Source organism: Colius striatus, chromosome 3, assembly GCF_028858725.1.
Source record: "Colius striatus isolate bColStr4 chromosome 3, bColStr4.1.hap1, whole genome shotgun sequence".
In the NCBI taxonomy this organism is placed as follows: domain Eukaryota; kingdom Metazoa; phylum Chordata; class Aves; order Coliiformes; family Coliidae; genus Colius; species Colius striatus.
Window position 1 is genome coordinate 83292092 of NC_084761.1, and position 12551 is coordinate 83304642.

The 12551-nt window shown below is 41.7% G+C and overlaps 1 protein-coding gene across 1 annotated transcript in view; it reads left to right on the forward strand.

Annotated features, from left to right (window-relative positions):
* Positions 1-6542: 6542 nt before the first annotated feature.
* Positions 6543-12551, forward strand: part of TAPT1 (transmembrane anterior posterior transformation 1) — a 47589-nt gene continuing 41580 nt past the window's right edge. Inside the window, exons 1-2 of the mRNA XM_061992342.1 lie at positions 6543-6806; positions 11278-11408. Of these exons, the coding sequence (XP_061848326.1) occupies positions 6569-6806; positions 11278-11408 (369 nt within the window). The 5' untranslated portion in view covers positions 6543-6568. The remainder of the gene's footprint in view (positions 6807-11277; positions 11409-12551) is intronic.

Below are 12551 nucleotides of genomic sequence, written 5' to 3' on the forward strand. Positions count from 1 at the left end.
CTGATTGCTAATCATTCTTGTAACAGAGATTTCCATCTCCATCTGGGTTTGGTAAGACTGAAAACTCATTTTGTAAATTCAGAAACAAACCCCAGGCCACTAGTAAGTCTAGGATTTCACCTCTGTTCCTCAGACTTGAAAAATATATAGAAAGGCTAGACTGAAACCTAAACATTAGGAAATCAATTTTTAGAGGCAACTTATTTTCTGACACTGAAACAAAACAGCAATCACTTTCAATTTGATACTTGGAATTTTGCTCTTAAGTACAGGAAACCCATGTTTAGCTGTTGATACCTTCTTCCCCAGGTGCCCTTCTCTTCCCAGCTCATGACTTTTGGAGCCCTCATAACCATTTTTCTATCTGCATTTTCTCCATGAATTTCCTCCCACCTATTCCACTGACACCTCATTTCTGGCTTAGCTCTGGTGACAAAGTAGATGAGGATGGAGTCAATGGCAGCTGCACTCTTATAACACTTAGAAACATCCTGTCATCTATAGAGCCATCTTTAAATGTTACGTAGTATAGCAACAGATATGTAACAAGACAAAAAGAGACAAGAAGAGATTACAAAACCTTTCTTCCAGCAGTTCAAAGTGAATATTATGATAAAGTAACTTGGAATTGAAGAAATTTAGGAATCTCCTTGTTATTTTAATTTCAAATGTGTGAAACTTGAGGGGAAATGCTCCATATATCACTGAGTCCAGTTATGTAGCTGTAGAAAAGAACGTTAGCTGCTTTTCTGACATTACAGGTGTCAGTGGTTCAGGTATCTGTGCTCCAATAGAGGCAGTAGTTTAAGTATTAGTTGTGGCATTTTGCTCAAGATATAAATCCCAAAGAAATCTTGACATTGAAAAATGGAGACCAGATTATGGTCAGGAAAAGTCTGTCATTAACTCACACAGAAGAAGTGATAAAACATTCAAGATCATCAACGACCTGGATGAGGAGACCGAGGGTACCCTCAGCAAGTTGGCTGATGACACCAAACTGGGAGGACTGGCTGATTCCCCAGAGGCTATGCTGCCATTCAGCGGGATCTCGACCAGCTTGAGAGTTGGGCAGAGAGGAACCTCATGAGGTTCAACAAGGACAAGTGCAGAGTCCTGCATCTGGGAAGAAAAAACGCCATACACCAGTACAGGCTTGGGGTCAAACTGCTGAAGAGCAGCTCTGCAGAGAGAGACCTGGGAGTCCTGATTGATAATAAGCTAAATAAGTTGAAAATCTCAACTTGCCCTTGTGGCCAAGAAGGCCAATGGCATTCTGGGATGCATCAAGAAGAGTTTGGGCAGCAGGTCAAGGGAGGTTCTTCTCCCCCTCTACTCTGCCCTGCTGAGGCCTCATCTGGAGTCCCATGTGCAGTTCTGGGCTCCTCAGCTCAAGAGGGACAGGGAAGTGCTGGAGAGAGTCCAGCACAGGGCCACCAAGATGATCAGGGGAATGGAGCATCTTTCATATGAGGAAAGGCTGCAGGAACTGGGGCTGTTTAGTCTGGAGGAGATTGAGGGGAGATCTTATTAACATTTATAACTATCTAAATGGTGGGTGTCAGGAGGTTGGGACATCCCTCTTTTCTATAGTAGCTAGCAACAGGACAAGAGGTAATGGGATGAAGCTGGAACACAAAAAGTTCCACTAAACATAAGAAAAAACTATTTCACCGTGAGAGTGAGGGAGCCCTGGCACAGGCTGCCCAGAGGGGTTGTGGAGTCTCCTTCCTTGTAGGTCTTCAAGACCCACCTGGACATGTTCCTATGCGACCTGATCTAGGTGACCCTGCTTCTGCAGGGGGGTTGGACTAGATGATCTCTAAAGGTCTCTTCCAACCCCTACCCTTCTACGATTCTATTATTCTAAGATAATTTACAGGGAAAGAGCTATAAATATTACACTAGGGAACTCTTAGAAGTCTTAACAAAAAGATCAAAGAATATAATGAAATTTCTTTTTAAGATAATGTGAGCATGATTTAAAAAACCTAGCATACTGAACCGACTTTCTGTACCTCTGTCCATCAGTCCTTCTGCAATTATGGTGCCAGGGCAAGATGTGACATAAAAGTATCTCAAAAGAATTATTTCTTCCAAATATTTCAAAGATAGCAGGGGTGGAAAATCACACTGTCACTGGAAAGCACCACTGATCTTAACTGTGCAGCACTTCTTGTGCTATATAATATAGTATCCAAAGCAAACAAATAATGGAAACGTACCAGTGAGGAGTCAAACCCGAATTTCAGGTACTGTAGTATTGCATAACATGATTTGTACTTGCATTATTCAAGTATACGCTGATATTGAGTAACGTCTTTAGCTTACCTAAGAGTCAATCTAATCTTTACTGAGCCTACAATTCAGGGAAAACATATGATAAACTCCAGCACTGTAAATTTTATATTGAGATATGAAAAAAATATATAAATTAAACACATAGAGTGCTAGTGTCTACACAACAATTTCCTGTACTGATTGTTTTTCGTATGTGAAGATTAACCTATGCAGAAATTAATGTGCTGCTTAAACGTTGAACATAAAATGGAAGAAAGAATCTTTACATGATTTTTCTCCTGTGGGCGTAAACAGATATTTTTAACTTCAGCTACCAAACAGAACTGCCTAAGACAAAATTAGATTATACTTCCAACCAATACTTCTCTACCTTGCAAATATGTGACAGCTGTGATTCTGAAAGATGTAGAACTAAGTTTGTTAATATCAGTTGTTGCTAAGAGATGCATTGCTTTTAGTAGAAGAATGAATACGCACCCACATACTAACTGGAACTAAAAGCCACAAACCAAATACAAAATAACTTGTTTATACGACAAAATGGCCTGAAAATATTTTATTGTGGAAAAGAAAAAAATCAGCATTATTGCACTTTGTGCTCATCATGACTTTTGTTACCTTGCCTCCTCCCAGAAGATGTGCTCAGAGAGGACATTTTTAAAAATGAAGAATTATCGAAAATCAAATTGAAGACTAAAACTCAATATAATTCCTGCAGGAGATTTAAGAAATTAAACCAGACATTTCTAGTATCTAGCCTTTTAAAATAATATGCCAAAGTCTAAAGAACTTCAACCCTCACTGACAAAAAGGTTACAATAGAAGATAGATTCCAGATGTTTTTAGATAGTTATGAGTATTGTAGTTATGCATTACTGTTCCATACAGCTATGAGTATTTAATTGTTATTATCATCACTTTAACATCCACCTCTTCTTTCTTGGTAGTTAATGTATTCTCCAGTTTCATTTACTCTGCTTTGTACAGAATGCTAAGTTTCCACATTTTTCTCTAGTCTTCTTTCCCATTTCCTAACCTATGTCTATAATTTACTTCTCATATGAGATATGATTTTATTGACAGACTTTTTTCCCTGATTATGTTGCTCTCCAAAAAGATTTTACTTGACACCTTTTTAAGCACACTTCACTGATAGACAATCTATGTTAAGGGGATATACGAGTTGGTGAAAGTAAAGAACATAGATGGCAAAGTCTGAAAAGACAACAAAGTTCTTCCAGCAAAAAGCACGACCAAAAAAATATTATCCACTCTCTAAATCTTCTTCTTAATGAGCTTTTGTTGGGTCTTGCAGGGGAAAAAAAGAAACAAACCCACAATGTTACCAAAAAGGAGCAGTTTTATACCATGAAAAAATGTTCTTTAGGAACAGACCACCCTTATGACTTGACAGAGTAGCTGCAGCAATGAGTGCTCAGGGACTAAAGCACAACTGAGTTGGACACACTATAGAAGTTCTAATGCCAGACTGTGCCAGAATAAACTTTCCTGATATCAACTTAGCAAAAATCTGTCAGTGATGAATATATATAAGATACATTACCTGTACATAAACATTGTATGGAAAGTATGGAAAATTTAAGGCAAAATATGAAGTAGCTTGCACAAAGCCACAAAGATCCGCAGTGATGACATTTGTAATAAAATTCAAGTAACTCTTAATTCCCAGTCTGTATTCACTGTATGACTATCCTAATGTTTTTTGCTTTTGTATGAATGAAACTGCTTTTTCTCTTTGGAGACAGTCATTATTTTGAAACAATCCTCCCTTTCATCCCCACCTGCTAATTATCTCTTGGGGAAAAAAGTGAAACCCTGGCTGTGGCAACATAGATAGGACTGTGGCTTGTTCAATAAAATTGGTTCATGAAAAAGATTGGGTGAATGTTAATGAAACTGCAAAGTGGATTCTGACCTGCTGCAGAGTCACTCCCTAGTATGTCTCATAGCAGATAAGCTATGGAAAGCAACAAAACACAGCTTCTGGTGCCCAAACAGCAGATGGTCTCAGATAACTCCCAACAGCGGATATGGTAATGAAGCACTACTTCCTACATCAACACTGATAACATTTTTCACTAAACAACTTTTCTCCTCTGACTTAGCTAGTTCAAAGACTGGAATTTGCTGCAGTTGGGCTGACCTGGAAGTGTCCACTGCACTGAAATATCCCATGCAATAGTTAAAATACACACATCTTTGTACGTAGAAAAGAATACATTAAACTTCCACCCAATAATGTGTTACAAAGTGGATGTAAAGTACAGAAGAAAAAATATAGAGAAAAATTCTGTGAGTAGAAACTTGAGGGTAGTTGCCTCAACATGCTTTTGAAGTGTCAAAAATATAATTAGGTTCTTAAATGAACCATTTTGCAATCATGCTATTATCATGCCTTCAGCTGAACTACTTAGAGCAGAAGACTGGAAGGTCTTGTAAACTAAACAAGGTTATCTTGGGTCAAACTAAGCAAGGTTATCTTGGGTCAACCCCTGAATGTATGCACTGTCACCACTGGTGCAGCAGTTCATTAGGCAGCTTCTCAGTGGATCTGTAGGAAGAAGAACATAGCTGCTGGTAGATGATGCTTGGTCCTGCAAACTCCTTCATTTTGGTAAGACTGATAGCATGGTTGTGACAATCTGGTCCTTAAATATCATACAATGCATCTCATGGATGCTTTTATGCATCTCATGGGTATAGCTTTTATATACAAAAGCAGAATACCTCTCAGGGTGGCATGTAACTTTGCATGGATTACAACAGCACTCGAGCTGAGGGAAATTTTTAAGTTCTCGGAGCTCTTTGTTCTGCATCCTGTTTTTCCAACTGCTTTTTACATCCACAAAGGGAAGATGGGAGAAGAAAGCCCAAACTGACAATGTGTAGTAGTTACCACTATTAGGTCCCTGAATGATATTCCATTACACATTATGACCACCTTGGAAAAGTGGTCTGCTGCCTGAAAGTATCAAGACTTGGATTAATCTTATTGGGTTGTAGGCATTTAGAACCACTAAGGGCAATGAAAATGAGCACATCTAGTCTATCCAAAGCCTGAAATGCTCTTTGAGATAACTGTACAATTAACTTAAGAGTTAAAAACTACTATGGCCTTCCAAGGAAAGAAGAAAGCACTCTTTGTTTTCCCAGAATGAGTGGCTAAATATTAAGCTGATCGATTTGGCCTTTGAATGCATGATAAGAACGCAAGAACTGAATGTGAAGGAGATTTTGCACTTGAAATTCATGCCAGGTATTTTGTCCTCATGCCCATGTGAATTCTGAAGCAAACAAGTGCTTTGAGCTCCCTGCTTCTCATATTCATGCTTACTCTTCTATAAATTATAAGCTCTTTCGGACAAGAACAAGTATTTTTCACTAGTATGGCCTCTGACAAGCTTTATCACTGCCAGTATCATCTGCCAGGAACTAACAGCATTTCCAGCCTCAGCACTTCATGAATCACAAGATTTCAGACCCTGGTTCTTGAGCTGACAGAGCTTGTTGAGTTTTGCAGGCTCCTTGAGCACCAGCCTGTGGCCCTTGCTCAGCGGCACATTGTGAGCTCAGTGCAACCCACATGGCTGCAAGAGCAGCCTTCCTTTTGAGCTTGGTGTGAGCCAGGTGGCTACAACAGCAGACATCCATGGCACAGGTCAGTTTGGCAGCGGTGAATTCCTCAGAAGCCACTTGTGGGAAGGGTTACACGAGCCGGGGCACAGAGCCTGTGACCTCAAGAGGCCCGTCTAGTCCACCACGTGTTTACACAGATCATTGAAGTACTGTCGGCTGGAGTTAATCATTCACCTTCCGCTTTCCCTTTCCAAACAAAGTCTTTATTTGCACGGTGCAAAGCAGGCTAATCGCGTTATTTGCTGCTGTTTTGAAATACTGTCCCCATGACCATTACACACATTTCTTATGATGACAGCGGAGGCCCCGCTGGATCCTTCCCCCAACACACACATCTCTGTCCGCAGCAGTAGCTATAAGACCAGGGAAAGCTGCATAGGTTGGGGAGGGGAAGATGTGCGGAGGCGAGACTCGAGCGCAGGGGCCCCGGCAACCGAGGGGTTAAGTGCGAGGGGCCGCGGCAAGATGGCCGCGTGCCCGCCTCGCCCCTGCCTCCGCCCCCACCCGCGCGCTGGGCAGTCGCGCGGCGGCCGGGCACTGTCGCGCGGTGATGAGTCACCGCCAGGGGCGCGGCGCGGCGCGCGGCGCGGGGGCGCTGGTGGCGGCGAAAATGGCCGCTGTTCCCGATGCCGCTGCCACCGCCGCGCCGGGCAGCGGCGGGGATGGGCGGCGCGGCGCGGCCCCGGAGCAGCAGGAGAGCAGCCGAGGGGAGCCGAAAACTCTCTGGGGGAGCAGCGAGCTACGGCCGCCTGCCGCCGGCCCGGGGCAGCCGTCTCCGCAGCAGCGAACGGAGACTCTGGGCTTCTACGAAAGCGACCGAGGCAGGAAGAAGAAGCGGAGCCTCTCGGGTGAGGAGCGGCGGCGGGGCGTGAAGGGGGCTACTCCGTCAGGCTGAGGCGAGTGGAGGGCAGTAAGGGTCATCCCCCGGGCCGGGTCGGCCCCCACGGGAAACCGCGGTGGCCGTGGCGGTGTTGCCCGGGGCGGGCGGCGCCTGCAGGGCGTCCTGCTAACACTCGCTTCTCCTGGCCTGCCGGAGGGTCCGGGGCCAGGCTGGGTGCTGAGGCGCTGCAGTGAGTGCCGCAGCCTCTCGCCCGCCCCTGCAAACTTGGGCGAGCGACTTCGAAAAGTGCGCCGGGACCTGCCGGGCCTGGGGAGGGGCAGCGTTCAACGGCCGGTCAGGTGGGGAACTTCACGCCGGTCTCGCCGCCGCCTCTCTCCTTGCTCTGGAGAGACTGAGTCCTTGTCAGTGAAAGGAAGCCCCTCGCCGTGAGCTGGTTGTGCCCTTGCTTTCCACTCGGGCACGTTGAGGAAGGCGGGTAGTGATGTCCCGGTGCCCTGTCGCGCAGCATGTTAACCGTAATCATCGGGAGGATTTTTAACAACATGGGCATCACCCATGTTGTTATGCACCGAAGTTGAAACTAAGATTGTTAGGCCTTGATACTTGTAAAGGAGTGACTCCAGCGGGCGCGTCACACAGCGGTTTCTGTCAGGAGATGTGGGGTTCGGAGCTGAGCCCGATGTTTACCTCTGCTCTCGGGGCCGAGGAGCTGCCGGCCCCCTCGCCTTCGATACGAGATATGCTTCGTCGTCTAAACGGTTCTTGTTACATACACATAACTGAGTACAGCGGTCTTTGTCTCTCCTGCTGAAAATAACGGTGCTGTTAGAGCAAAAGTTGTCTGCAGATTATTAGAAGTCTTTTAAACTGAATGTAGTTTTATTAACTGAGGAATTTATAGGGAAAAATAAGATAAAATGTTCAGGGCTTCGCTATCGATCTGCGGCAGTGGTTGTATTTACACTTGGACTGGTTATTTCAAGTATCTACTGAGTAGTTTTTGAAAATAGTCCTGCCTTTTTTGTTAAAATTGTCACTTGGTGTGGCAGGGTTAGATAATCGTTTGTAAGGCTATAAAGAACTTTGTTAGTGCCATATTTTTAATTGTATGGCTGGTAGAAAATCTGGAAAGGACTCAAAGTGGCATTCAAATTTCCAGGCTTTCTGCCTCAGTGTTGGCTTGAATGTGATACCATGAGTCTTACCAAATACCAAAAAAATATAAAAAGTAGGAATTAGGATTGAAGTTAAATAGTTTGCCAACAGTTGAATGCTTTCCCTCTAGTTTGACAGATGCTATGACTGTTTCTGCGGTCTTGTGTCATAGGACATGCAGCATCTTTGACTACAGTTCTGTGGTGGTGATGAAACTGATATCATTTCTGTAGTTGTGAGGAATTGTCTTAACTGTAGTGTTTTGAATTGCTCTGTGGTTAAAAAAAATGGTCAAGATACATACTGATGTGCCTGAAAGACATCTGAACAAACAACTTGATAAAAATTAAGGAAATTGTTATTTGCAGATGGGTGGGGAACTATGGTTCAGCAAATTATTTTCAATGAAAAAGTAGTTTAAAGTCATTGGCAGTCTCTAAGTCTTCAGGACAAGACAACATGAGAAGAACAGGGTTCTTGATAGAGCAACTGAAAATTGAAACTTATCTAATGTAGCTATATTTTAAATGAGTTTTTTCATGGTGGTAAAACAAGACCAGTACAAGTGAGTGCCAGGAACTGTTGCATTTAGGGTTAAAGTTATTATTATATAACAATAGAAACTTACTGAGGTGCAGTGCATTTCACATTTGCACAAATTTTCCTCTCCATTTCTGGTTAATGGTTATCCTTTGTATAACTGTGCACTGAAGTATAGCTTAGGTAAATCATTATCTTTTTACCTAAACGAAGTTAGTGCCTTTTTACATTTTTAAGATATTTGGGCTTTTCTGTACTGAAGTAGGGAGATAAATGAGAATACTTTCAAGCATTTAGAGTGTGCTATCAGAACAGTTTAAACTTAGGCCACAGTCTAAAACTTCCTGACTTATTTTTAAAAGAGAATTTTGCTTTAATAGCAGAATTAAGGTGTTTATCAAGTGATTTATTACTCTGTCCTGCCTAGAGTCTCATGCTGTTCTTTTACTTACTGTGTTTTTCGTGCAGGGTCAGCCACTGATGTGTTTCACAGCTGGCACAGAACTAAGGCTGGTGCTCGGAGGCAGTAAGGGCTCAGAAAAGAGGTAGAGGGACCAAGTGCTTCAGTGCATTCCCTCTCACTGGAGAGATTGTTTTGCAGTCCTGATCTGGAGCCTGTGTATTGATGAACCTCAGTCATGAGGAGTGATTTTTCTCTTAATATCTAGGGCATGAAAGTGTAGCCGGGTGGAGGAAACTTAAAATTACTTATTTTTAAGCAGAAGGCCCATGAAATAAGGAGAAGTGGGAACAAATAGCTCATTAGTTAAAATCATGGACTATGTCAGGTTGGAAGGAACCCAGAAGGAACTTGTCAGTTACTCCATGGTGGTTGCCCGTATGCGTATATTTACTTTGCAGGAAACTTCAAATGTTGAGATGCGTTGTTTTTAAGAAGGTCACCTATCTGAGGTGGAAGAAAATACACCTGGGCAGTTAACAGAGTAGTTAATTAGTATGTTTACATCTCAGATTATATCTTATTACTTTTAACTTTCTTAAACAAGAAATAATTAGAAAAACTGAAAAGGTACAAGTGCAAACGTTGCAAACGAAGACTCCAGAAATCAAGCTTGAAAGAGATCCGAATGATGATTTCCTGGCATGAGCTTCTGCCTTATTTCACTAGAAAGAACTTTGATTGAAACTTTACGTGTAAATATTAGATTTTTTACTACTCATTAAACTACCTGCTGGGTTTGTTTATTTTTAAAATAAATACTTCTAAGGCTTACAGTAGGTTTGGCCTGCTTCCTAGAAGCAGATCAGTAATATATAAATCATCAAAATCACTATCCTAACAAGCTCATACAGGGGGAAAACTGCAGCTGAAAGCAAGTAATAATTTAAATGATTTATTGACAATATGTAATTAACTAGCAGTCAGCGCATTAAAGTGATCAGTATCAGCCATATGATGAATCACAATACTAGACATACACAGAATACTCGTGCCCTCTACCCAAGGCGGTGCAGGTTATAAGCACACTCTGCCTCTTCCGGTTCTTTTATACTTCTGTTTAAGTTGATTCCTTCTTTGCTTTAGAATTCTTTGTAATTTTCTGGCCACTCTTCCAGCTAATGATCTTCATCTTCAATGTGAACCGTATTGAGAAGCCACTATCTCGGACAGTTTTATGTGAACACTTCACATATATGATCTATACTTGCATTTCAGTCTTAACAGTTGTTGTCTAAGCTGTTTTACTAAGGATGTGTTATGCAGCTTCTTCATCCCCTCAAAAGTGTGGAGCATTGTACCATGCAAGGTCCACAGCCCTCTCCACACTAGTCACTAAGACTTTAGCTAAAATCTGAATTTACATTTTATGAGCGTGTTCTTGTGTCCTTATAAACACTTTGTAGCTTTTCACCTGTCAGTCTAGATAAGTGATTTCCCTCTTTTGCGTGTTATGTGAACAACAAGAGTTTCTATAGTTAAATCTCAGTAATAACCAGAAGTGTCAAACTTCATTGAAGTGTTCTGTCATTTCTGAAATGATACCAGGAGATGATAATATCAGACCTTGTCCATGACTGTTGAAGCTTAAGCTCAACCTCCTTGTGCTGACAACCTGAATTTTCATAATCGTCATTTCATGTTTTATTTCATTTTGCAAGACTGTTGTGCACAGTCATTTTTAGAAGACATATGAGTTAACATTGGCCAGTCAGCCTTTGGCTTATTTGCTTACAACCATTACAATGCAGAAAACCTGTGTGTGCTTGATGGCTTTTTAGTCTTGGAAGACTTCAGTCTGGTCAACAGGACATGAGCATGGTTGTACTGCTTGTGAACTGAATGCCTTGGGATCATGTATTCATGAATGCTTTGTTCTTAGAGAAAGTTGCTCTTTAAAATAAAGAACAAGTCACTAGTGTTGCTGAGAGAGACAATCATTTTTAAGAAATTTGAAGTAGAGTTTATTAAATTTAGGAGGGCTGTCAGTGCATTAAAGGATTAGATCCACTCAGCATATTGCAATCAGTGTAACTGCTTTGAGTAATGTTTTGGAAAAGTGGGATGTCTGATGAAAATTATTGTCTTTGAGAAGCAGCTTGTTTGTTGGAAGGCAATAGGAATGGAAGAGCATAGGACTTGCTTCTCATACAGCTCCTTCTGTACCAAGTTATTTGACATTCTTGTTGTGATCAGCAGACACCTTCAGGATTAGATGTGATGTAAATGAAACATACAGCAAGTAACAGAAATGTAGGAATCTTCTCACTCTTTGGAGGTCACACCTGAAGTACCTTATGCTTATGTGTGTTCCTGAATGTAGATCTTTCATTGCTGAGATTCATCAGTGCTGAGCTTACACGAGGTTACTTCCTTGAACACAATGAAGCAAAATATACAGAGCGGAGAGAGAGAGTATACACGTGCATGCGGATACCGAAAGAACTGGAAAAGGTGAAGTATGCTTTAAGATAATTAATAATTCATTTTCAGTGTTAGTAACTTAACCATTTGTGTTTTGGGATGTTTGCTTGTGCTTGGTTCTTGCTGCTGGCAAGTCATGTTGTTAGCAGAGTTGGACATGACTAACTTTGAAGTCCAGATGATGACAAATCAGTTCTAATAAAAAGACATCACTGATCCTTAAAGGAATAGTCAAGCAAAATAAAACTTTTACAGCAAAATGTAATTTTGAATATTAAAAAAACTCCACAACTGTTTTAGAGATTTTTCCTAAAATGTTGTGAGGGTAGCACAATTCAGAATGAGTTTCTGTCTTAAGGTTTTTGACTGAATTTTCATACCCTTCTGTTTTACTTCTTGCCACTATTTACTGCATGTTCACTCTCTATCCCTGCGCTATGGCACTTTCAGAGGCATTTCTGCCACCTACTTTATGTCAACTTGGATGTAATTCTGGCCCTGCAGTGAGCCAATTCCAGTGCTATGAAAAAGAAGATAGTTTTCTTCTGGCTTAACCATTTTGATTTGGGAGGCAGCAGGAATATACCAAAGGAAGATGAGTCAGGCAACATTGGTAATAAGGTTTGGCTAGACTGCAGTGTAACGATAGTAATATTGCTAAAAAATTGCTAGAGATGAAATTACGTGGTAGGGCTAAATCAATTTAACTCTAACTTAGATTGGAGGAGGAGTCCTATTTCACTGTTCCTCCCACTTCAGTCTCCTGCTTTATGCATGCTGCCTGCTTTGCATGAGCTCTGGTGCTTGTTGTTTTGAGCTCATAATTCAGCAGTTAAAATTGTATATGTCCTTTGCTAGGATAGTGAACTGAGTTTCTCAACCAATATTCTAGAGGATCCAGGGCCTACATAAGGATGGAAGTGAAGCTGTATAGGTGGTGATAAATGGAGTAAGATGAAAGAGCGGTGGAGGAGGGAGAGAGAGTAGGATTTCCTTTGTCAGCAGCACTCAGGTTCCCCTTCAGCGTCATTAAATTCATACTTGGACTTCAATGAGACCTGGTTATACAGATCTAAATTTCTAGTCAGTTACTGCAGAAGATCACTCAACATAGGAGATTGGGATGGAACTCTGGAGATAATGTGGTCCAAGCCCTTGCTTCAAGCTGCACCA